The following is a 27,578-nucleotide window of genomic DNA, read 5'->3' on the forward strand; positions in this document are numbered from 1 at the left end:
GACGTGGATGTTGATTATGGCAGCCCCCCGCACCTCTCTGATTCAAAGGGGTTAAATGTGGAAGATACATTTCAGTTGAATGCATTCAGTTGTACAACTGACTAGGTGTCCCCCTTTCCCCTTTCCTTTATCTGTGACATGGAATTGTGATTAAATTATTGAATTGGGAACCGAATCTCCAACATGCTTACTTTTCATGTCTGTTTACTCAATGGATCATCCTGCCTCATAGGCTGCTTCACTTGTCAATCATGTCCCTACTATCTCTCCCTCTAATCTGCGATATCTCTCTCACACACTCTTTCTCTGTTTCTCTCACAGCTAAAATCAGAATGGACATATCACAAACCCCAGCTGCTCTCGCTCTCTCTTGCTCCCAATCCCTTTAATGAGAGCGGTAAGACAATTATCCATTGGACAGTCAGATGGTGGCTCCTTATTGACCAAAGATTCAGTGTGTGTGTGTGTGTGTGTGTGTGTGTGTGTGTGTGTGTGTCAAAGGAGGCTTGTGTGAGGAGCTATAGGATGACAGCTCATTGTAATGGCTGGAAAGGAATCAATGGAACAGTATCAAACACATAAAACATATGGACACCACGTTTGACTCCATTCCATTATTCCATTCCAGACATTACAAGGAGCCTGTCCCCAACTAGTTCCTCCCACCAACCTCCACTGGTGTGTGTGTGCGCATGCGTTTGTATGTGCACATCAGTGTGTATGTATCTATCCCATTACTCTACAGTGAAGCTGTTGAGTCCTGCCGTCAGAGAGAGAACTAGCCGCCAATCACCCTCCTCCAGTAATGACAAATCAGATTAAACCCTGTGTCTTTACCGTTTCCTTTGTCAGCACTTTTATCTACCCCCCCTTCCTTATCTCTCTTCGCAATATCTCCCCTCCTGCCCATCTCTCTTCTTTCCATCTCACCATACATCACTCACTCTCTCTCTGTGAATATCTCTCTTTCTGCATTTTCTCCTTGCCTCTGTATCTCTCCCTCGCTTTCCCTTCCTCCACCTCTCCCTCTGCGTCCCTGTTAACTACTCTTCGATCGGAGGGAGACCGTCCAGAAAAGACACAGAAAAGTAGAAAATAAGATTATTTATTTTGAGATGCAAAACGTAGACTGACACCTATTGTAGTTCCTCCAGTCTGTCAACAACCAGTTATGTTTTATTTATTAGTGTGTTCATGGTTCTTTTGTTTGAAGCAATGCTGAGCGAGCTGAAGCCACAGAACCTGGTGCCAGCCCAATATGACTTCTGACCCCTCTCTGTCCAGTTCCCATCATCACACATATCACATTCATTAACACATGGCCAAAGGACAATAACATCATTATCAGTGAAGGATTTGACACATAACTCCCTACATTAGCCAAACTGGGCATGAAGACCCAGAAAACAGAAGAAATGCACAGTAATTGCACAGAATTGAAATTCAATATCATAATACAAATTCTAAATTATGGAATTCAAATACAATTTATGTTCCCACTGAAATTGCTCCATAGTCTCCCAGTCCCTTTCCAGTCCCCCCCGGAATGTGTTTTAATATTTTTTAGGACTGTTAGATGGTCACTTTTGGTGACTTTTTAAAAGGACATTCTACAAAATGTATATTTAAAAGAATTATAACCTGTAGCCAAACTGATGCAGCATAGCGGCTTTGAATAAGCTTAAGTATGGGTTTGCCAATCTCCATTTACTCCAAATGAAAATCCCCAAAGACTCTGAATGCATCAAATGCAATAAATATACGTTGTAACTTGTCAATCTGATCTTAAAAGCGCATCTTGGCAGAAATGTGGATATATATTTCTTCAATTTTTTGGGGAGTGGCGGCAATGATTTAGAAGCAGCGGAGCTCCTTCTCAAAAGAAGTCCTTGGAGGCGGCCTCCGCAAAGTTGGGTGCAGCCATGAGGATTGCGATGGTACAAATTATGTTGAACACACTGAACCCCACCAGACACAAACGGTCGATGACCACTGCTGCAAACTGCCACTTCTCCGCCACGCTCACCCTGCGGTCCTGCTCACGGAGACCCTCGGCCAGGAACCGCACCTCCGCCAGCAGGGCCTGGAGCTGGGCCTCTGCTTCCCCAGCCTGGAACACCCTGGCCTGGGCATGGCAAGTACCCACTCCACTTGCCCCAGCCCCATCCTCTACACAGCTGGAACCTGAGGATGAGGGGTCAGGGTCCGGAGATGTGGGGGGTTGTGGCGGGGGGCTACCCAACGTTGTGGAGGAGGGTGGGTGGTGGTGGAGGATGCGGGTGTCAGAACCCTTTCTTTCTTCTCCTCCTCCTCCTCCTCCTCCTCCTCCTCTTCCTCCTCTTCCTCCTCTCCAAGTGACAGCAGGGTCAGGTTCAGGAGGACTCTGGAAGCCCATGTATGGCAGGTGTCCATTGGGCTGAGCGTGGGGGATGGAGGGGAGATTGGGGTGTAGGTTGGGGTGTAGGTTAAGGGGCTGGGGATATCGATTTGGGTTCAGGTGGATATTAGGCTGGGGGTTTGGATTATAGTTGTGATAGGACTGGAGGGTAGGATTGGAAGGTGGGTGTGGTAGGGGCTGGCTGAGCTGGCTTAGACTGGCCTGCAGAGAGGTGAGGCTCTGGGGGTAGGTTAAGGGGGCTGGGGTGGTGGTGGGGTGGGGAGAGGAGCAGGTCTTGGTCTGGGGGTTGGAGGGGCTGTGGTGGGGTGTGAGCTCACCCCACTCTTCTGGACACTTCATCCTCAGAAACCAGGGAACCCACTGGAGTAGAACCAACTCAACCTGAGACACACACACACACACACACAGTAAGTAAGAGGACCCAGGGACCTTCTGTGGCAAAACCAACAGAGAGGGAGAGGACACACACAGATCACAATGCATTCAGAAAGTATTCAGACCCCTTTCCTTTTTCCACATTTTGTTACATTACAGCCTTATTCTAAAATGTATTAAACAAACATTTTTCTGCATCAATCTACACAAATTACCCCATAATGACAAAGCAAAAACAGGTATTTAGAAATGTTTGAAAATGTATGAAATATAAAAAACAGAAATACCTTATTTAAAATACCTTAAGTACTCAGACCCTTTGTTATGAGACTAAAAATGTTGCTCAGGTGCATCCTGTTTCCATTGATCATTCTTGAGATGTTTCTACAGTTTGTTTGGAATCCGCCTGTGGTAAATTCAATTGATTTGACAAGATTTGGAAAGGCACACATCTGTCTATATAAGGTCCAGAGCAAAAACCAAGCCATGAGATCGTAGGAATTGTCCGTAGAACTCCAAGACAGGATTGTGTCAAACACAGATCTGGGGAAGGGTACCAAAACATTTCTGCAGCATTGAAGGTCCCCAAGAACACAGTAGCCTCCATCATTCTTAAAGCGAAGAAGTTTGCAACCACCAAGACTCTTCCTAGAGCTGTGCCCGGCCAAACTGAGCAATCGAGTGAGAAGGGCCTTGGTCAGGGAGGTGACAGAGAGCCCGATGGTCACTCTGACAGAGCTCCAGAGTTCCTCTGCGGAGATGGAAGAATACTCCAGAAGGACAACCATCTCTACAGCACTCCACCAATCAGGCCTTTACAGTAGAGTGGCCAGACAAAGGCACACGACAGCCCACTTGGAGTTTGCCAAAAAGCACCCAAAGGACTCTCAGACCATGAGAAACAATATTCTCTGGTCTGATGAAACCAAGATTGAACTCCTTGGCCTTAATGCCAAGCCTCACGTCTGGAGGAAACCTGGTACCATCCCTACGGTGGAGCATGGCGGTGGCAGCATCATGCTGTGGGGGTGTTTTTCAGAGGCAGGGACTGGGAGACTAGTCAGGATCGAGGGAATGATGAACAGAGCAAAGTACAGCAATATCCTTGATGAAAACCTGCTCCAGAGCGCTCAGGACCTCAGACTGGGGCAAGGGTTTGCCTTGCAACAGGACAATGACCCTAAGCACACAGCCAAGACAACACAAGAGTGGCTTCAGGACATGTCTCTGAATGTCCTTGAGTAGCCCAGCCAGAGCCCGGACTTGAACCTGATCGAACATCTCTGGAGAGACCTGAAAATAGTTGTGCAGCGATGCTCCCCATCCAACCTAACAGAGCTTGAGAGGTTCTGCAGAGAAGAATGAGAGAAACTCTCCAAATACAGGTGTGCCAAGCTTGTAGCATCATACCCAAGAAGACCCAAGGCTGTAATTGCTGATAAAGGTGCTTCAACAAAGTACTGAGTAAAGGGTCTGAATACTTATGTAAATGTGATATTTCATATATATATATATATATACACACACTGCTCAAAAAAATAAAGGGAACACTTAAACAACACATCCTACATCTGAATGAAAGAAATAATCTTAATAACTACTTTTTTCTTTACATCGTTGAATGTGCTGACAACAAAATCACACAAAAATAATCAATGGAAATCCAATTTATCAACCCATGGAGGTCTGTATTTGGAGTCACACTCAAAACTAAAGTGGAAAACCACAATACAGGCTGATCCAACTTTGATGTAATGTCCTAAAAAAACAAGTCAAAATGAGGCTCAGTAGTGTGTGTGGCCTCCACGTGCCTGTATGACCTCCCTACAACGCCTGGGCATGCTCCTGATGAGGTGGCGGATAGTCTCCTGAGGGATCTCCTCCCAGATCTGGACTAAAGCATCCGCCAACTCCTGGTGCAACGTGGCGTTGGTGGATGGAGTGAGACATGATGTCCCAGATGTGCTCAATTGGATTCAGGTCTGGGGAACGGGCGGGCCAGTCCATAGCATCAATGCCTTCCTCTTGCAGGAACTGCTAACACACTCCAGCCACATGAGGTCTGGCATTGTCTTGCATTAGGAGGAACCCAGGGCCAACCGCACCAGCATATGGTCTCACAAGGGGTCTGAGGATCTCATCTCGGTACCTAATGGCAGTCAGGCTACCTCTGGCGAGCACATGGAGGGCTGTGCGGCCCCCCAAAGAAATGCCACCCCACACCATGACTGACCCACCGCCAAACCGGTCATGCTGGTGGATGTTGCAGGCAGCAGAACGTTCTCCACGGCGTCTCCAGACTCTGTCACGTCTGTCACGTGCTCAGTGTGAACCTGCTTTCATCTGTGAAGAGCACAGGGCGCCAGTGGCAAAATTGCCAATCTTGGTGTTCTCTGGCAAATGCCAAACGTCCTGCACGGTGTTGGGCTGTAAGCACAACCCCCACCTGTGGACATCGGGCCCTCATACCACCCTCATGGAGTCTGTTTTTGACCGTTTGAGCAGACCCATGCACATTTGTGGCCTGCTGGAGGTCATTTTGCAGGGCTCTGGCAGTGCTCCTCCTTGCACAAAGGCGGACGTAGCGGTCCTGCTGCTGGGTTGTTGCCCTCCTACGGCCTCCTCCACATCTCCTGATGTACTGGTCTGTCTCCTGGTAGCGCCTCCATGCTCTGGACACTACGATGACAGACACAGCAAACCTTCTTGCCACAGCTCGCATTGATGTGCCATCCTGGATGAGCTGCACTACCTGAGCCACTTGTGTGGGTTGTAGACTCCGTCTCGTGCTACCACTAGAGTGAAAGCACCGCCAGCATTCAAAAGTGACCAAAACATCAGCCAGGAAGCATAGGAACTGAGAAGTGGTCTGTGGTCCCCACCTGCAGAACCACTCCTTTATTGGGGGTGTCTTGCTAATTGCCTATAATTTCCACCTGTTGTCTATTCCATTTGCACAACAGCATGTGAAATTTATTGTCAATCAGTGTTGCTTCCTAAGTGGGCAGTTTGATTTCACAGAAGTGTGATTGACTTGGAGTTACATTGTGTTGTTTAAGTGTTCCCTTTATTTTTTTGAGCAGTGTATATACACACACACATTTGCAAACATTTCTAAAAACCTGTTTTTGCTTTGTCATTATGGGGTACTGGATGTAGATTGATGGGGAAAAAACGATTTAATCAATTTTAGAATAAGGCTGTAACATAACAAAATGTGGAAAAAGTCAAGGGGTCTGAATACTTTCCGAATGCACTGTAAAGTAAGTAGATAAGAGGAACCAGGGAATGTACTGCAGCAGAACCAACTGCACCTGATAGAAAAGGACAGGACGCACACAATGTCCAGACATTCACAGATATGAGAGGAACATACACAGACAGTTACAGATACACTTCAGAATCAGTAGTCAGACCGAGAGCCTCACCCATTGAGGCATGTCTCCACTGTTGGGGTCGTGGTGATGGTACTGAAGTACAACTACAGTCGCCACCACAGACATCCCTACGGTAACCATGGTGCTCACAAAATACTGACCTAGGATGGAGACACAGTATTATAGTACACTTATACAGAGACACACACCCACACACACACACACACACACACACACATTCACTGACCTATCAGTGGAATGCAGTCTGAGGTAGCTGGCATAATCTCAGCCACCAGCAACATGAAGAAAGTCTGAGAGAGAAGAATTGTAATGCCTGGAGAGAGAGATGGGGAATAGGATATTATTACACTGGGAAATACAGCAATACATGTGGGTAGTACAATTCTCCATCTCTCTGCCAACTCACCCCACCCATCCATCTCTCCCTCCATCTCTGTCCCTCCTCTTCCCCCTTTTCTCCCTCCATCTCTGTCCCTCCCTTCCCCACCCCCTTCTCTCCCTCCATCTCTGTCCCTCCCCTACCCACACCGTTCTCTCCCTCCATCTCTCTCCCACTTTCTGATTGTAAAAATCACGAGGTTTTCTTGGACCGCTGCAGAATTACTGACAGAGAAACAATAAAAAAGAGGGCAGGTACGGAGAGAGAGAGAGAGAGAAAGAGAGAGAGACATACAGCAGGACCATTATCTCATCTCTCCATCTCTAACACCTGGTTTATTTTTCATCACTCTGAACTATCATTTCTTTCTCTTCTATCTTTCCCTTACACCTCATCATCTTCCCTTACACCTCCTCATCTTCCCTCTTTTCATCATATTTTACACTTTCCAGCGCCTCGGACCTCCCCTTTTCACCTCCAACATCTCTCCCTTCTCCCTTTCATACTCCTCTTCTCCCTCCCCCTTTCCTCCTCCCCCTCTCCTCACCCAGACCGATCTTCTCCCCCGATTGGGCTGGCAGTAGGAACACCAGCAGTGTCAAGGAGGAGATGAGAACACAGGGGACGAGGAGGTTGAGAGCGTAGAACAGAGTTCTCCGCCGTAGGGTCACAACAAAGGTCACGTCAGAGTAGGGCTCTGTACAGCACTCATAAAATATCTCATGGCGATCACCTGGTACACCTACAAGAGGGGGGAGGAAAGAGGGAGTGAGAGATTAGAAAGTAATATGGAGGAGAGAGATACAAGAGGGTCGGGGGCAGACAGAGCTCTCTCACCCAGCAGTTCCCACTCTCCATTGGACATGTATCCTGACAGGTCAGCCTCCTGCATCTGGAGGTCCAGCAGCCAGCCGTCAAACGTCCACGAGCCAAACTTCAGCTCACAGTGCTGGACATCAAAGGGAAACCAACGCACGTCCACTTCACACGCACTGCTGAAAATACCTGGGACAGGAGAGAGGGGAGTTGTGAGAGATGTGGGGGGAGAAGGAGTGAGAGAAGGGAAAGGGGGAGAAAATAAAAGAGAATGAGAGAGAAGTGCATTACCAGTAGGGGAGAGTGGGGTAAGTTGAGCCATTTGTTACATTCAGCATCAAAGGAAACATAGTATTCTTTCTAATAAAGATATCTACATATATTTCAGGATGTTGTGTATCGCTGGAAATCAGCAGTTTTGAAAACACAGCTTGTCCAAAAAAAGGCTCAACTTAGCCCATGGCCATTGGCCCGACTTACCCCAAGGCAAACATTTGGATTATATTAGCCCACACAGCTACAAGGATGCCCTTTCATGCTAGGTTTAGGACCCCATATTCAAGGTTACAGAGACCCCAACTGATGTATAGAACAATCTTTAAATGATCTACTTTGGTTTAGATATAAGCATCATGAAACCTCTAACACAATACATTTGTTTGACTTGGTGAAAATACTTTTTTGGACCTAACTTGCTTACCACTTTTTCCATGTAGTTTCTTCCTTCAGACTCCTTGAAATGACCTCTTCCTAAATATTTGATCAAATTATAAATGTTGTGTATGATTTATTATGCTCAACTTACTCCTTGTCTCAACTTTCCCCACTCTCCCCTATATATATGTTAAACTATGATGAGAGAGGGGAAGGTCAGGGAAGAATAAAAAGAGAGAAAGGTTGATCTATAGACTTACCTGGAGGTAGGTACTCACAGAAGCCACTTGAGTTGACCAGCACATAGCTCTTAAAGGTGGCATCAAATTTATCATGGGCACTGAGAAGGACAAAAAAGAAAGATCAGTAAGGTGTGTGTGTGTGTGTACTTTAACTTAACAAGTTGCTTAATCAGCGTTATTCTCTGGGTTGAGTGAACTTCAAAATAGCATTGAAGTTGATTCAAATTAAAATATTAAGGCAACCAGCTGCCATAGGATTTATAGTTCTCAACACTAGATTCTAGTTTGCTCAAAGCCATGCCCATATTAACATATTTCCCAGCATGCTTTATTGCAGGATGATTTTCAGAATTGTGTTTTAATACCTGTGTTTTTGCATACACATTGTTTGGTTGATAAAGCTTATGCTACACAAAGACAAAAGGCATTTTTCTAAACTAATCCAATCTATTAGTCTGGATATCTTCACTCTGGCTAGATTCTAATAGGAATTACACAACTTTGCAAGCCAGCAATTATGTGACTTGCAGGCTTGATGTGACCTGTAAACCAGGAGTTTCAGATCACTGTGTTAGGGTGTAATTAGTGATGAGTATTTTTAGGGAAGCCAGATCATTGGCGCCGTTCACCTAAATGAGCCGTTCATTTGGCTCCCAAACGGCTCTTTATTTTGTAGTGCATAAAAAAATGTTTGAAAAAAAAATAATATAGCATATTTCTAATTTAAAGCCTAAAATGTTCCCTACCATTATGCAGATAGTGAAATGTGAGTTCAAATACATTTTAAATGACGAAATTAGATTGCTTGGCTCTCTCCTCACTACCTACTGTTCCTGCAGTGAGGAATGAATAGCTTCAGAGAATGGTTGTCTGGAGCTCATAAAGCAGTAGTAGCAGGGAGTCAAATGAACGCCTCATTCACAGATACAAAACGGTTCCAGACGTTCACCAAAAAGATCTGTTCAAAAAGAGCTGTTCATTTGCGAACAACTCATCACTAATATGTAACTTATTATAATGTATGCCATAAAGAGATTCATTTTAAACATATTCACTTACAGTGCCTTCAGAAAGCATTCACAACCTTTCACGTTGTCTAATGATTGGAGACAGGCACAGGAATATGTAATAGGGGGTTTTATTCTCTCCACCCAAACATAAGAGCGAGGTAGAAATGTCTAAATAATACATGGGACGAGACCCGTAAAACAAGTGCACAATAACACGTATCATGGAAGCCGAAACAATAGCACAGGTACTCACAGGACCAAGGGACATGGTAACAATAACCGACAAGGACAATGGGGAACAGAGGGCACATATATAACCTACTAACCAGGGGGAATGGGAACCAGGTGTGCGTAATGAGACAAGACAGAGATGAGGTGTGGGTCGGTGATAAGGAAATTATATAATAAAGGTAAATTAATAAAGAATCCCTCCCTGAAACATAACTGATTAGTAATTAGTAGATGTGTAGCATGTGTGATGAATAATTAAAGTACTGAACGTTAAGTCCCATAAGGCCTAGTAGAGGCCCGGGAGGAAGAGAAATGTGTGTGTGTTTGTGGGCCTAAGGGAACTGTAGACATGTGTGTGTGACCTGACCTGAAGAGGCTTAGAAGAAACAGGGAGTAACCTTCAAGGTCCCCCTAATCTCGGGGGAAAGGAACAAGCAGCGCTGGATAGTGATTAACAGTGGTGAGAAGTCTGGGGAGGGATACTATTCACCTACTGTTCGTGTGTATGGATGTGCGTAGGATATCTACTGTTTGTGTGGAGGTATGTGCGTAAGCGGGGAGGGCGCATAAAATGAACTTTTGTGTAATGTACTTCAGAACGTTCTCTGAATAAACTGTACAGACCTTTTGCAGAAATATGAGTCCTTGCCTAATTATTATTAACCCAGTGTCTTACAAACCTTGGGGATTAGTCAAGGCTTATTGATTGTTAATTATTATCATTGGGATTCGAAAATTCCCGTGACAGCTTGGCCCTTCGACAGTCGGAACTCAATACCTGCTCCTGTCGTTCCATGGAGACACCGAAACCGTGCACGGGTGGATGAAATATCCGTAGATTAAAGACCTGGCCCCTTGCTGAGGGTTCTTTACAGGCCGGTGGCGAATTGGTATACGACAGAAGCGGTGACGAGAGCCTACCAACATTGAAATCTCAGAAGCAAAAAATAAGGTCAGTGTGCTTTATTCAGCTTTTTGGGGGATAGCACCTGTATGATTGCATTAACCTCTATGGGCTAGGTGGGACGCTTGCGTCCCACCTACTCAACAGCCAGTGTAATCCCGTGGCACGATATTCAAATACCTCAAAAATGCAAAAACTTCAATTTTTCAAACATATGACTATTTTACACCATTTTAAAGACAAGACTCTCGTTAATCTAACCACACTGTCTGATTTCAAAAAGGCTTTACAACGAAAGCAAAACATTAGATTATGTCAGCAGAGTACCCAGCCAGAAATAATCAGACACCCATTTTTCAAGCTAGCATATAATGTCACATAAACCCAAACCACAGCTAAATGCAGCACTAACCTTTGATGATCTTCATCAGATGACAACCCTAGGACATTGTGTTATACAATACATGCATGTTTTGTTCAATCAAATTCATATTTATATCAAAAACCAGCTTTTTACATTAGCATGTGACTAGCATGTGACTAGCATTCCCACCGAACACTGCCGGTGAATTTACTAAATTACTCACGATAAACGTTCACAAAAAACATAACAATTATTTTAAGAATTATAGATACAGAACTCCTCTATGCACTCGATATGTCCGATTTTAAAATAGCTTTTCGGTGAAAGCACATTTTGCAATATTCTCAGTAGATAGCCCGGCATCACAGGGCTAGCTATTTAGACACCGAGCAAGTTTAGCACTCACCAAAGTCAGATTTACTATAAGAAAAATGTTATTACCTTTGCTGTTCTTCGTCAGAATGCACTCCCAGGACTTCTACTTCAATAACAAATGTTGGTTTGGTCCCAAATAATCCATTGTTATATCCAAATAGCGGCGTTTTGTTCGTGCGTTCAAGACACTATCCGAAAGGGTAAATAAGGGTGACGAGCATGGCGCATTTCGTGACAAAAAAAAATCTCAATATTCCATTACCGTACTTCGAAGCATGTCAACCGCTGTTTAAAATCAATTTTTATGCCATTTTTCTCGTAAAAAAGCAATAATATTCCGACCGGGAATCTGCGTTTAGGTAAAAAGAGGAAAGAAAATAAAGCACGGGGTCGACTCGTGCACGCGCCTAAGCCCATTGTCCTCTGATCGGCCACTTGCCAAACGCGATAATGTGTTTCAGCCAGAGGCTGCCTCGATATCATTCATCTTTTTCCCGGGCTCTGAGAGCCTATGGGAGCCGTAGGAAGTGTCACGTTACAGCAAAGATCCTCAGTCTTCAATAAAAAGAGCCCCGATGAACAACAACTTGTCAGACAGGCCACTTCCTGTTCAGAATCTTCTCAGGTTTTGGCCTGCCATATGAGTTCTGTTATACTCACAGACACCATTCAAACAGTTTTAGAAACTTTAGGGTGTTTTCTATCCAAAGCCAATAATTATATGCATATTCTAGTTACTGGGCAGGAGTAGTAACCAGATTAAATCGGGTACGTTTTTTATCCGGCCGTGTCAATACTGCCCCCTACCCCTAACAGGTTAAATGTTGAAATGAGTGATGTGAGAGTACAAGGCGGGAGCGTTTATAAAGGATTTTAATGTACTCTGGGTGTTAGACGCTGGAATATCCGGGTGGAGTTTATATCTGGTGACCTGTCTTTATAAGTTTGGGTGGAGAAAAATGTGTTAAAGGCAACCAAGTATTCTATGCAAATGGAGGCAGGAATTAGTTGGAAATTCAAAAACTTTGAAACAGGGTCCGTAATGACCCTGTGCAACTGTGGCCACTGCAGAAAACAAAACTAGCTTATGGTGAGACCTGAAAACGTAGAAAAGGGTCAACAGACGTAGGGGGAAATTCGTTAAAATTGGAAGGCGAAATAGGTCGCCTATCTAAATTACGACGATTAGAAGGGGATGGTCAGATCTTTAGGGGGGCGCAAATCTAGGTCTGATTATCCATTGAAGAAGGGAAACCTAATATAGCGGAGTGAGATAAATTATAAGGAGTAACAGATAAATAGGCCGTTAACTAGGGCTTTTCGACCCCTGGAAAATAGCTTATAGTTGCAGACGTATGTGTCCTAATGTCCGATCAACAGACACCTCTATAGAAAAAGTTTCAAGCATGCACATAGATCGTGAGCATAGAGTGTGAACACCCACATAGAGATTAATACAACACATAGATTGTGAGACACATAGATTGTGATAAATTGAATTAGAGTTTTAAAAGCACACACCTAGAGTAAGAAGATAATTATTTGCGTGTGAGACAGATATATTGTTCAGTCAACAGTCACAGGAAACGACAGGAAAATAAGTATAACTTATGGTCGTATACGTGTGAGATATGACTGTGTCAGGATTCATATGAATAATTATTCCAAAATTCTAGGAAAGATAAGAAGATAATTATTTGCGTGTGAGATAGATATATTGTTCAGTCAAGAGTCACAGGAAACGACAGGAAAATAAGTATAACTTATGGTCATATACGTGTGAGATATGAATGTGTCATAATACGATAGGTATTTTTCAAAATAGGTTAAGGATAATAACGAAATAAAGCACACACATAGAGGTTAATATCATGTAAATATAGATTGTGAGAAGATGCATAATAACTACGATAGTAATTGAACGAACATGAGTAGTAAATCCTCTCAGACGGAGAGGACTCCCAAGGCCCTCACAGAGACACAGAAAGTAGAACAGGATTTAGCAACTTTATTGAGAAAGTGGATAGAGGTGGAGAAAGTCAAGAAAAGTGGATAGAGACAGTCAAAAGAAAGGGGGAGATAGATGCTTTAACTGTCACAAACCGGGTCATTTTGCTAGAGATTGTGAGGCACCATGTAAACACTGCAATAAAGTAGGCCATAATCACTGAGACTGTAAAAAGAGAGAACAGTTTGAGTCAGAGCATCTAACAGTAACAATCGGGGTAATTGTGGTTAAGAGAGAAAAAAATGGACAGGATCAGACGATAGAAAATGTTTCAATTGCGATGAGACAGGACATTTCGCCCGGGAGTGTAAGGCTCCCTGTAAACATTGTGACCGAGTAGGACACAACCACCGAAATTGCAAACATAAGGGGAATGACAGGCGCGACAATCGGGGGAGAAAGAGAGAGGCAGAGTCAACGGGAGCGAGATTAAGGAGAGTAATCGCAGGAGAAAGGCTTAGACCTTTAAATTAGGGCTATTTTCTGGAAATTGTATCGGTAGTACGTGCCTAATTTTACGACTACAGACAATTATAAATAGGGTTAAAAATAGGGTTATTTGTGAGGAGTCTCCATCATTTTAATAGCGCGTTGGTGGTTCAGCGGTAGAATTCTCAACTACCATGCGGGAGGCTCGGGTTCATTTCTCAGCCTATGCATCAGTGGATTAACTTCTCTGGGCAAGGTGGGACGTGACCATCCCACACTATTTAACCTGTTGGGGCTAGGGGGCAGTATTTTCACGGCCGGATAAAAAAAACTTACCCGATTTAAACTGGTTACTACTCTTGCCCAGAAACGAGAATATGCATATAATTAGTAGATTTGGATAGAAAACACTCTAAAGTTTCTAAAACTGTTTGAATGGTGTCTGTGAGTATAACAGAACTCATATGGCAGGCCAAAACCTGAGAAGATTCCATGCAGGAAGTGCCCTATCTGACAATTTGTTGTCCTTCTGTTGCATCTCTCTCGAAATTACAGCATCTGTGCTGTTACGTGACACTTTCTAAGGCTTCCATTGGCTCTCTAAAGCCTTTAGAAAGCGGAATGACGCATCTCCTGTCTCTGGGCAAAGTATAGCAGCAGAGTTTGTAAGTGGCCTGCCTGGGGACAGTGACACTGGAGATGCGCATTCACGAGACTTCGCCATTTTTTATTTTTCTCTTTGAATGAATACAACGTTGTCCGGTTGGAATATTATCGCTATTTTACGAGAAAAATAGTATAAAAATTGATTTTAAACAGCGTTTGACATGCTTCTAAGTACGAAAATGTAATATTTAGATTTTTTTTGTCATGAAATGCGCTCGCAGGTTACCCTTCGGACAGTGACCTGAATGCACGAACAAAACGGAGGTATTTGGATATAACTATGGATTATTTGTAACCAAAACAACATTTGTTGAAGTAGAAGTCCTGGGAGTGCATTCTGACGAAGAACAGCAAAGGTAATCCAATTTTTCTAATAGTAATTCTGAGTTTAGGTTGTCCCAAACTTGGTGGGTGTCAAATTAGCTAGCCGTGATGGCTGAGCTATGTACTCAGAATATTGCAAAATGTGCTTTCGCCGAAAAGCTATTTTAAAATCTGACATAGCGTTTGCATAAAGGAGTTCTGTATCTATAATTCTTAAAATAATTGTTATGTATTTTGTCAACGTTTATCATGAGTAATTAAGTAAATTCACCGGAAGTCTTTGGTGGGTATGCTAGTTCTGAACATCACATGCTAATGTAAAAAGCTCGTTTTTATATAAATATGAACTTGATTGAACAAAACATGCATGTATTGTATAACATAATGTCCTAGGAGTGTCATCTGATGAAGATCAAAGGTTAGTGCTGCATTTAGCTGTGGTTTTGGTTTTTGTGACATATATGCTTGCTTTGAAAATGGCTGTGTGATTATTTTTGGCAGGGTACTCTCCTGACATAATCTAATGTTTTGCTTTCGCTGTAAAGCCTTTTTGAAATCGGACAATGTGGTTGGATTAACGAGAGTCTTACCTTTCAAATGGTGTAAAATAGTCATATATGTTTGAGAAATTGAAGTTATAGCATTTTTGAGGTATTTGTATTTCGCGCCACGCGATTCCACTGGCTGTTGAATAGGGTGGGACGCTAACGTCCCACTGGCCCAGAGAGGTTAACAGCCAGTGAAATAGCATGGTGCGAAATACAAAACAACAAAAATATCATAATTTCAATTTCTCAAACATACGACTATTTTACACCATTTTAAAGATACACTTCTCCTTAACTTCTATGGGCTACGTGGGCTAGCGTCCCACCTGCGGGACACAGCCAGTGAAATATCAGGGCGGCAAATACAAAAACAACAAAATGTCATAATTCAACTTCCTCAAACATACAACTATTTTACACAATTTTAAAGATACACTTCTCCTTGATGTAACCACATTGTCCGATTTCAAAAAGGCTTTACAGCGAAAGCAAAACATTAGATTATCTTAGGAGAGTACATAGACAAAAATAACCACACAACCTTTTTCCAAGCAAGGAGACACAGTGGGGGAAAAAAGTATTTGATCCCCTGCTGATTTTGTACGTTCGCCCACTGATAAAGACAGGATCAGTCAATCATTTTAATGGTAGGTTTATTTGAATAGTGAGAGACAGAATAACAACAAAAAAATCCAGAAAAACGCATGTCAAAAATGTTATAAATTGATTTGCATTTTAATGAGGGAAATAAGTATTTGACCCCCTCGCAATCAGAAAGATTTCTGGCTCCCAGGTGTCTTTTATACAGGTAACGAGCTGAGATTGTTACCTGTAAAAAAGACACCAGTCCACAGAAGCAATCAATCACATTCCAAACTCTCCACCATGGCCAAGACCAAAGAGCTCTCCAAGAATGTCAGGGACAAGATTGTAGACCTACACAAGGCTGGAATGGGCTACAAGACCATCGCCAAGCAGCTTGGTGAGAAGGTGACAACATTTGGTGCGATTATTCGCAAATGGAAGAAACACAAAAGAACTGTCAATATCCCTCTGCCTGGGGCTTCATGCAAGATCTCACCTCGTGGGGTTGCAATGATCATGAAAATTGAGAGGAATCAGCCCAGAACTACACGGGAGGATCTTGTCAATGATCTCAAGGCAGCTGGGACCATAGTCACCAAGAAAGCAATTGGTAACACACTACGCCGTGAAGGACTGAAATCCTGCAGCGCCCGCAAGGTCCCCCTGCTCAAGAATACATATACATGCCCATCTGAAGTTTGCCAATGAACATCTGAATGATTCAGAGGACAACTGGTGAAAGTGTTGTGGTCAGATAAGAACAAAATGGAGCTCTTTGGCATCAACTCAACTCGCCGTGTTCGGAGGAGGAGGAATACTGCCTATGACCGCAAGAACACCATCATCACTGTCAAACATGGAGGTTGAAACATTATGCTTTGGGGGTGTTTTTCTGCTAAGGGGACAGGACAACTTCACCGCATCAATGGGACGATGGACGGGGCCATGTACCGTCAAATCTTGGGTGAGAACATCCTTCCCTCAGCCAGGGCATTGAAAATGGGTCGTGGATGGGTATTCCAGCATGACAATGACCCAAAACCCATGGCCAAGGCAACAAAGGAGTGGCTCAAGAAGAAGCACATTAAGGTCCTGGAGTGGCCTAGCCAGTCTCCAGACCTTAATCTCATAGAAAATCTGTGGAGGGAGCTGAAGGTTCGAGTTGCCAAACGTCAGCCTCGAAACCTTAATGACTTGGAGAAGATCTGCAAAGAGGAGTGGGACAAAATTCCTCCTGAGATGTGTGCAAACCTGGTGGCCAACTACAAGAAACGTCTGACCTCTGTGATTGCCAACAAGGGTTTTGCCACCAAGTACTAAGTCATGTTTTGCAGAGGGGTCAAATACTTATTTCCCTCATTAAAATGGAAATAATTTTATAATATTTTTGACATGCGTTTTCCTGGATTATTTTGTTGTTATTCTGTCTCTCACTGTTCAAATAAACCTACCATTAAAATTATAGACTGATCATTTCTTTGTAAGTGGGCAAACGTACAAAATCAGCAAGGGATCAAATACTTTTTTCCCCACTGTATGTCACAAAAACCCAAAACACAGCTAAATGAAGCACTAACCTTTGACGATCTTCATCAGATGACACTCCTAGGACATCATGTTACACAATACATGTATGTTTTGTTCGATAAAGTTCATATTTATATCCAAAAACAGCATTTTGGCTGGGCTATCTACTCAGAATAATGCAAAATGTGCTTTCACCGAAAAGCTATTTTAAAATCTGACACCGCGATTGCATAAAGGAGTTCTGTATCTATAATTCTTAAAATAATTGTTATGTATTTAGTGAACGTTAATCGTGAGTAATTAAGTAAATTCACCGGAAGTTTGCGGTGGGTATGCTAGTTCTGAACATCACATACTAATGTAAAAAGCTGTTTTTTTATATAAATATGAACTTGATTGAACAAAACATGCATGTATTGTATAACATAATGTCCTAGGAGTGTCATCTGATGAAGATCATCAAAGGTTAGTGCTGCATTTAGCTGTGTTTTGGGTTTTTGTGACATATATGCTTGCTTGAAAAATGGCTGTGTGGTTATTTGTGTCTATGTACTCTCCTAACATAATCTAATGTTTTGTTTTCGCTGTAAAGCCTTTTTGAAATCAGACAATGTGGTTGGATTAACAAGAGTCTTATCTTTCAAATGGTGTAAAATAGTCGTATGTTTGAAATATTGAAATTATAGCATTTTTGAGGTTTTTGTACTTCGCGCCACGCGATTCCACTGCTGTTGAATAGAGTGGGATGCTAACGTCCCACCTAGCCCATACAAGTTAACTTCTATGGGCTACGTGGGACGCTAGCGTCCCACCTGCGGGACACAGCCAGTGAAATATCAGGGCGGCAAATTCAAAACAACAAAATGTCAAAATTCAACTTTCTCAAACATACAACTATTTTACACCATTTTAAAGATACACTTCTCCTTGATGTAACCACATTGTCCGATTTCAAAAAGGCTTTACAGCGAAAGCAAAACATTATTGGTAGAGACGTAAAAAAAGCAGACATTGAATATCTCTTTGAGCATGGTGTTATTAATTCCATTTTGGATGGTGTATCAATACACCCAGTCACTACAAAGATACAGGTGTCCTTCCTATCTCAGTATATAGTACAATGCAGGTGTGTAAAGCTCTTGCTATCTATCCTATACTGTTGAGCAAACTATAAATCCTATTGCAGCTGGTTGCCTTGATATTTTAAGTTAAATAAACAAAAACATTTTTAGAGAGAGAGAGACCCACACCTGTTGTACAGTAGTATATCAGGTATCCAGACCTGGTCAGTAGTGAAGCGAAGGGTTTTCACTCCTGGGTACTCTGACTGGTTCCACTGAAGGTAGTGGTCAAACCATTGCTATATAAATCCAGTCAATCAGTTAATCAATTGTTAAAGTTACACGGAGAAACACAAATGCGCACGCACACACACACAACCACGCATGGACACACACATGAACATGGACACACACAGACATGCAGGGTCATCCTCACCATCTGAAGCCAGGCATTAGTGGTGAGGATCTGGTTTTTCTCATCCTGGAATAAGATGAAGACAGTTAAACTAGTGTGTGTGTGTGTGTGTGTGTGTGTGTGTGTGTGTGTGTGTGTGTGTGTGTGTGTGTGTGTGTGTGTGTGTGTGTGTGTGTGTGTGTGTGTGTAACAGAACATGGTAGCGTACCACATTCATGACTTGTAAGAGAGTGTAGGAGAATCGGACAGTGAGTGGTAGAGAGTCATTGGCAACAGGTCTCTCCATACGGTTATAGTCCCTCAGTAGATCCCTCAATAGATTACGCTGGTGGGGACCCTGCTCAGACACTGAGAGAGGGGGAGGGAGAGAGAGGGGGAGGGGGATAAGGAGTAGAAAGGAGGGAAAGGGATGAGGATGAAGGAGGAGAGCAGGAGAGAGAGGGCAATGAGGCGGTTGGAAGACAGTGGAGCAGAGGAGAGAAAACTGACAGTTATAAAAAGACAGCTACATTTCTGCAGACAGAATGGACAGTTACAAAGAGACAGCTACATTCCTGCAGACAGAATGGACAATTACAAAGAGACAGCTACATTCCTGCAGACAGAATGGACAATTACAAAGAGACAGCTACATTCCTGCAGACAGAATGGACAGTTACAAAGAGACAGCTACATTCCTGCAGACAAAAGGAAAAATGCAGGGGTGCAACTTTGGTGGGGGTGACTTTGGAATGAGATGCTCAACGAGCAGGTGTCCACATACTTTTGGTCATGTAGATATGTAGATATATATATATATATATATATACATACACACACTGCTCAAAAAAACTCCAAGTCAATCACACTTCTGTGAAATCAAACTGTCCACTTAGGAAGCAACACTGATTGACAATAAATTTCACATGCTGTTGTGCAAATGGAATAGACAACAGGTGGAAATTATAGGCAATTAGCAAGACACCCCCAATAAAGGAGTGGTTCTGCAGGTGGGGACCACAGACCACATCTCAGTTCCAATGCTTCCTGGCTGATGTTTTGGTCACTTTTGAATGCTGGCGGTGCTTTCACTCTAGTGGTAGCATGATACAGAGTCTACAACACACACAAGTGGCTCAGGTAGTGCAGCTCATCCAGGATGGCACATCAATGCGAGCTGTGGCAAGAAGGTTTGCTGTGTCTGTCAGCGTAGTGTCCAGAGCATGGAGGCGCTACCAGGAGACAGGCCAGTACATCAGGAGACGTGGAGGAGGCCGTAGGAGGGCAACAACCCAACAGCAGGACCGCTACCTCCGCCTTTGTGCAAGGAGGAGCAGGAGAAGCACTGCCAGAGCCCTGCAAAATGACCTCCAGCATGCCACAAATGTGCATGTGTCTGCTCAAACGGTCAGAAACAGACTCCATGAGGGTGGTATGAGGGCCCGATGTCCACAGGTGGGGGTTGTGCTTACAGCCCAACACCGTGCAGGACGTTTGGCATTTGCCAGAGAACACCAAGATTGGCAAATTCGCCACTGGCGCCCTGTGCTCCTCACAGATGAAAGCAGGTTCACACTGAGCACGTGACAGACGTGACAGAGTCTGGAGACGCCGTGGAGAACGTTCTGCTGCCTGCAACATCCTTCAGCATGACCGGTTTGGCGGTGGGTCAGTCATGGTGTGGGGTGGGATTTCTTTGGGGGGCCGCACAGCCCTCCATGTGCTCGCCAGAGGTAGCCTGACTGCCAATTAGGTACCGAGATGAGATCCTCAGACCCCTTGTGAGACCATATGCTGGTGCGGTTGGCCCTGGGTTCCTCCTAATGCAAGACAATGCTAGACCTCATGTGACTGGAGTGTGTCAGCAGTTCCTGCAAGAGGAAGGCATTGATGCTATGGACTGGCCCGCCCGTTCCCCAGACCTGAATCCAATTGAGCACATCTGGGACATCATGTCTCGCTCCATCCACCAACGCCACGTTGCACCACAGACTGTCCAGGAGTTAGCGGATGCTTTAGTCCAGGTCTGGGAGGAGATCCCTCAGGAAACCATCCGCCACCTCATCAGGAGCATGCCCAGGCGTTGTAGGGAGGTCATACAGGCATGTGGAGGCCACACACACTACTGAGCCTCATTTTGACTTGTTTTAAGGACATTAGATCAAAGTTGGATCAGCCTGTAGTGTGGTTTTCCACTTTAATTTTGAGTGTGACTCCAAATCCAGACCTCCATGGGTTGATAAATTGGATTTCCATTGATTATTTTTGTGTGATTTTGTTGTCAGCACATTCAACTATGTAAAGAAAAAAGTATTTACTAAGATTATTTCTTTCATTCAGATCTAGGATGTGTTGTTTAAGTGTTCCCTTTATTTTTTTGAGCAGTATATAAGTCGGAAGTTTACATACACTTAGGTTGGAGTCATTAAAACTTGTTTTTCAACCACTCCACAAATTTCTTGTTAACAAACTATAGTTTTGGCAAGTTGGTTAGGACATCTACTTTGTGCATGACAATAGTAATTTTTCCAACAATTATTTACAGACAGATTATTTCACTTATAATTTACTGTATCACAATTCCAGTGAGTAAGAAGTGTAAAAAAACTAAGTTGACTGTGCCTTTAAACAGCTGTTCTACTAATCTCACCGCAACTCCCCTCCAAGTCTCCGACCACTACCTTGTATCCTTTTCCCTCTCGCTCTCCTCCAACACTACTCACTCTGCCCCTACTCAGATGGTATTGCGCCGTCGCAACCTTCGCTCTCTCTCTCTCTCTCCCGCTACTCTCTCCTCTTCCATCCTAACATTTCTTCCCTCTGCTCAATCCTTCTCCAACCAATCTCCTGATTCTGCCTCCTCAACCCTCCTCTCCTCCCTTTCTGCATCCTTTGACTCTCTATGTCCCCTATACTCCCGGCCGGCTCGGTCCTCCCCTCCTGCTCCGTGGCTTGACAACTCATTGCGAGCTCACAGAACAGGGCTCCGGGCAGCTGAGCGGAAATGGAGGAAAACTAGCCTCCCTGCGGACCTGGCATCTTTTCACTCCCTCCTCTCTACATTTTCTTCCATTGTTTCTGCTACTAAAGCCACTTTCTACCACTCTAAATTCCAAGCATCTGCCTCTAACCCTAGGAAGCTCTTTGCCACCTTCTCCTCCCTCCTGAAGCCTCCTCCCCCTCCCCCCCTCCTCCCTCTCTGTGGACGACTTCGTCTACCATTTTGAAAAGAAGGTTGACGACATCCGATCCTCGTTTGTTAAGTCAAATGACACCGCTGGTCCTGCTCACATTGCCCTACCCTATGCTTTGACCTCTTTCTCCCCTCTCTCTCCAGATGAAATCTTGCGACTTGTGACGGCCGGCCGCCCAACAACCTGCCTGCTTGACCCTATCCCCTCCTCTCTTCTCCAGACCATTTCCGGAGACCTTCTCCCTTACCTCACCTCGCTCATCAACTCATCCTTGACCGCTGGCTACGTCCCTTCCGTCTTCAAAAGAGCGAGAGTTGCACCCCTTCTCAAAAGACCTACACTCGATCCCTCCGATGTCAACAACTACAGACCAGTATCCCTTCTTTCTTTTCTCTCAAACTCTTGAGCGTGCCGTCCTTGGCCAGCTCTCTTGCCATCTCTCTCAGAATGACCTACTTGATCCAAATCAGTCAGGTTTCAAGACTGGTCATTCAACTGAGACTGCTCTCCTCTGTGTCACGGAGGCTCTCCGCACTGCTAAAGCTAACTCTCTCTCTCCTCTGCTCTCATCCTTCTAGACCTATCTGCTGCCTTTGATACTGTGAACCATCAGATCCTCCTCTCCAGCCTCTCCGAGTTGGGCATCTTTGGCGCGGCTCACTCTTGGATTGAGTCCTACCTGACAGGTCGCTCCTACCAGGTGGCGTGGCGAGAATCTGTCTCCGCACCATGTGCTCTCACCACTGGTGTCCCCCAGGGCTCTGTTCTAGGCCCTCTCCTATTCTCGCTATACACCAAGTCACTTGGCTCTGTCATATCCTCACATGGTCTCTCCTATCATTGCTTCGCAGACGACACACAATTAATCTTCTCCTTTCCCCCTTCTGATAACCAGGTGGCGAATCACATCTCTGCATGTCTGGCAGACATATCAGTGTGGATGACGGATCACCACCTCAAGCTGAACCTCGGCAAGACGGAGCTGCTCTTCCTCCCGGGGAAGGACTGCCCATTCCATGATCTCGCCATCATGGTTGACAACTCCATTGTGTCCTCCTCCCAGAGTGCTAAGAGCCTTGGCGTGACCCTGGACAACACCCTGTCGTTCTCCGCTAACATCAAGGCGGTGACCCGATCCTGTAGGTTCATGCTCTACAACATTCGCAGAGTACGACCCTGCCTTACACAGGAAGCGGCGCAGGTCCTAATCCAGGCACTTGTCATCTCCCGTCTGGATTACTGCAACTCGCTGTTGGCTGGGCTCCCTGCCTGTGCCATTCAACCCCTACAACTCATCCAGAACGCCGTGAAAAGTGCAAATCAATCCCAGAACAACAGCAAAGGACCTTGTGAAGATGCTGGAGGAAACAGGTACAAAATGATCTATATCCACAGTAAAACGAGTCCTATATCAACATAACCTGAAAGGCCGCTCAGCAAGGAAGAAGCCACTGCTCCAAAACAGCCATAAAAAAGCCAGACTACGGTTTGCAACTGCACATGGGGACAAAGATCGTACATTTTGGAGAAATGTCCTCTGGTCTGATGAAACAAAAACATAATTTTTTGGCCATAATGACCATCGTTATGTTTGGAGGAAAAAGGTGGATGCTTGCAAGCCGAAGAACATCTAAACTGTGAAGCACGAGGTTGGCAGCATCATGTTGTGGGGGTGCTTTGCTGCAGGAGGGACTGGTGCACTTCACAAAATAGATGGCATCCTGAGGGAAGAAAATGATGTGGATATATTGAAGCAACATCTCAAGACCTCAGTCAGGAAGATAAAGCTTGGTCGCAAATGGGTCTTCCAAATGGACAATGACCCCAAGCATACTTCCAATGTTGTGGCAAAATGGCCTAAGGACAACAAAGTCAAGGTATTGGAGTGGCCATCACAAAGCCCTGACCTCAATCCTATAGAAAATGTGTGGGCAGAACTGAAAAAGTGTGTGCGAGCAAGGAGGCCTACAAACCTGACTCAGTTACACCAGCTCTGTCAGGGGGAATGGGCCAAAATTCACCCAACTTATTGTGGGAAGCTTGTGGAAGGCTACCCGAAACGTTTGACCCAAGTTAAACAATTTAAAGGCAATGCTACCAAATACTAATTGAGTGTATGTAAACTTCTGACCCACTGGGAATGTGATCTAAGAAATAAAAGCTGAAATAACTCATTCTCTCTACTATCATTCTGACATTTCACATTCTCCAAATAAAGTGGTGATCCTAACTGAACTAAGACAGGGAATTTTTTACTAGGATTAAATGTCAGGAATTGTGAAAAACTGAGTTTAAATGTATTTGGCTAACGTGTATGTATACTTCCGACTTCAATTGTACATAAGTCAAGAGTAAAGAGTAGTCAGTTTCTGCTCTGCTTGCTTTTACAACTCGGAGAAAGAGCGCAACACATATGGACTGACAGCATCTGTCTCTGTTCAACTTTCCAGTGCTGGTCCAGCCAGCCTGCTCTGTGGTGGCCGCGTGGTCCTAAATCCAGCTGGCTTAAACCTCCAAACAGCCTACCCAACTGCTCTAAGGTGTCCGCATAGTCCGAAAGCACACAGGTGTTGTTTTTCGTATCACAGTGCAATGATAAAACTGGGGGGGACAAAAATGCATTTTCAGAATGTGGGGGTGTCATTACCCCTCCGCCCCCAGTGAAAGTTGCACCCCTGGAAAAATGAGAGAGAGAAATATATAGAGAAAGGATTAGAACGAAAGTGATATGATTGCACCGATAGAGATGAAGAATATCTAAAACAGGCGGAAGAGATGAGCTGTAGGAGAAGAAGATATGAATACAGAAGGGAGTGAGAATAATAAAAACATGATGAGAAGAAATACACAAAAAAAAGAAGAGATCATCTGAATGGAACGGTTTCAAATTGTTTTAAACAAAGCTGCTTTGAAAACGAGTACAGAGATTTATAGATAACTGGAAGAGGCAGGACGTGAAAAGAGGGTGAAAGAGGAGAATCAAGAGGAGAGAGTGAAGAGGGAGAAAGATGAGGCGAGAGAAGGAGAATGAGGATAATCAAGAAGAGAGAGAGTGAAGAGAGGGAGATAGTATCCAGACAGGCCCATTAATTGTTAAAGCTAGAGTCAGCAATACGACGTAGCTGAACAAAGTAAACAGCATAGTGGGTCAATTTCCGCAACAACTAAGAATGTTGGAGAGTGAGGCTAAACCCCTCTTTTGGTTCAGTGGCTACCACATTGTAATAGCGTGAAGCGAACCTGTGCACAAAAGCAGATACTGTGTGTGACTGTGTGAGAGCAAAGTCTTGCATCTTGCTCATCGTAATATCTGCGGTGCTGCTCGTGCAACGTCATTCCGCTGACTCTACCTTTAAGGGGATTGACTAGTCTTTCTGTGGCCGTTAAAACGTCTGATCTATTCCACACTGGAAATAGTGTCGCATTAAACACTAAAACCCTCCACTCAGACAGACAGACAGACAGACAGACAGACAGACAGACAGACAGACAGACAGACAGACAGACAGACAGACAGACAGACAGACAGACAGACAGACAGACAGACAGACAGACAGACAGACAGACAGACAGACAGACAGACAGACAGACAGACAGACAGACAGACAGACAGACAGACAGACAGACAGACAGACAGACAGACAGACAGACAGACAGACAGACAGACAGACAGACAGACAGACAGACAGACAGACAGACAGACAGACAGACAGACAGACAGACAGACAGACAGACAGACAGACAGACAGACAGACAGACAGACAGACAGACAGACAGACAGACAGACAGACAGACAGACAGACAGACAGACAGACAGACAGACAGACAGACAGACCAGGAACCTCACTTCTAGCAGCTCCATCGTGGACTGACTTCACTCATTCCTGTTTCACAACTGTATCAGACTTAATGTATCTGTGCAGTTGCTGAAATTCGGTAGCAATGTCTAACTAAAAATCAAATCAAATGTTATTGGTCACATACACATATTTAGCAGATGTTATTGCAGGTGTAGCATGTACTGCAGTAGTATCTAACAATTCACAACAATACACACAAATCTAAAAGTAAAAGAAAGGAATTAAGAAATATATAAAACTAGTGAATGTAATGTAGACCCACATACAGTAGAGTACAGTCTTTATAGCAGCATGTTGCGTTTGTATGTAATATGCTATTATGTACCACAATGCTTGTAAACGGCCTTTGTGGAGATTCATTTGTTGTGTTGTATTGCAATGTATTACTCTGGTGAATATCACCCCACAGAAAGAGCATTCCAGGTGGTACTATATCAATATACAGTCACAAGATGGTACAAATCAATATACAGTCACAAGATGTTAGCCATCTAAGATACTGCTGCTGGTGCAGAGAGGAACACATCAACCGATGATGGATTAAACAAGACAGGAGGGTTGGATTTTACAACTGTGATGAACAACATCCTAATCTGTAAGCTCTGTGATCATTCCTCTCCGTTGTCTCTCTTTATTCCTGCTCCTCTTCTCTCCTCCCTCTCTGTTCCTTTCCCTCTCCTCTCTTCTCTCTCTGCTATGCAGCTGGAACTGTGCGGTTGAGTTCTCATATATCAATGGACTTGCACATATTGCACGTACACGTAGAAACACATACACAACACTCACACATACAGAGAGAGAGAGAGAGAGAGAACATGAAAGTCACTCACCGTGGAGCAGAGCTGAGAGTCCAAGCAGACAGATAGCCACAGACTGCCTCATGTTGCACTACTGAACATAGAGAGCAGAGAAAGAGATGGGGAAGAACAGAGACGGAGAGAGAGAGGCAGGGTAGAGTGGAATAGAGAGGGAGGGAGGCAGGACAAGTCAGGAGCAAGCCAGGCAGCAACAGACGTAGAGAAGAGAGAGAGAGACAAGGAAGAGAAGGAGGGTAGGGAGGCAGAGAGGCAAGAAGAAAAACAAGCTGAGTGCATAGGAAGACAGAGGGAGAAAAAGGGAGTTTGGATTGGTGGAGAGGGAGAGAAGCTGGGAGCAACACAGGAAGAGAGGTACATGGAGGGAGAGAGGGAGAAAGAGGAGAAGAGGCCGTAGTTACTCTTAGAAAAAAGGGTTCCAAAAAGGTTCTTCGGCTGTCCCCATAGGAGAACCCTTTTTGTTTCCAGGTAGAACTACACTATATAGACAAAAGTATGTGGACACCCCTTCAAATTAGTGGATTCAGCTGTTTCAGCCACACCCGTTGCTGACAGGTGTGGAAAATGGAGCACACAGCCATGCACTCTCCATAGACAAACATTGGCAGTAGAATAGCCTTATTGACAAGCTGAGTGACTTTCAACATGGCACCGTCATAGGATGCCACCTTTCCAACAAGTCAGTTCGTCACCTGCACACATTTCTGCCCCGGTGAACTGTTAGTGCTGTTATTGTGAAGCGGTAACATCTAGGAGCAACAACGGCTCAGACGCGAAGTGGTAGGCCACACAAGCTCACAGAACAGGACCGGCGAGTGCTGAAGCGCATAGCGCGTAAAAATCGTCTGTCCTCGGTTGCAAAACACACATTACTGAGTTCCAAACTGCCTCTGGACGCAACGTCATTACAAGAACTGTTTGTCGGGAGCTTCATGAAATTAGTTTCCATGGCCGAGCAGCCGCACACAAGCCTAAGATCAGCATGCGCATTGGACTCTGGAGCAGTGGAAACATGTTATCT

General features: G+C 44.3%; 1 protein-coding gene across 1 annotated transcript; it reads right to left on the bottom strand.

Annotated features, from left to right (window-relative positions):
* Positions 1-1,089: 1,089 nt before the first annotated feature.
* Positions 1,090-26,882, bottom strand: LOC106605885 (neuronal acetylcholine receptor subunit alpha-7). The gene is made up of 10 exons (XM_045698942.1): positions 26,573-26,882; positions 18,918-19,057; positions 18,731-18,775; positions 18,484-18,593; positions 8,281-8,360; positions 7,388-7,555; positions 7,098-7,292; positions 6,398-6,484; positions 6,202-6,311; positions 1,090-2,779 (listed from the first exon to the last, which is right to left on the bottom strand). The coding sequence occupies exons 1-10, from the start codon at positions 26,622-26,624 to the stop codon at positions 1,877-1,879; spliced, it is 1,890 nt and encodes a 629-aa protein (XP_045554898.1). The 5' UTR covers positions 26,625-26,882; the 3' UTR covers positions 1,090-1,876.
* Positions 26,883-27,578: the final 696 nt, after the last annotated feature.

Source organism: Salmo salar, chromosome 02, assembly GCF_965601325.2.
Source record: "Salmo salar chromosome 02, fSalSal1, whole genome shotgun sequence".
NCBI lineage: Eukaryota > Metazoa > Chordata > Actinopteri > Salmoniformes > Salmonidae > Salmo > Salmo salar.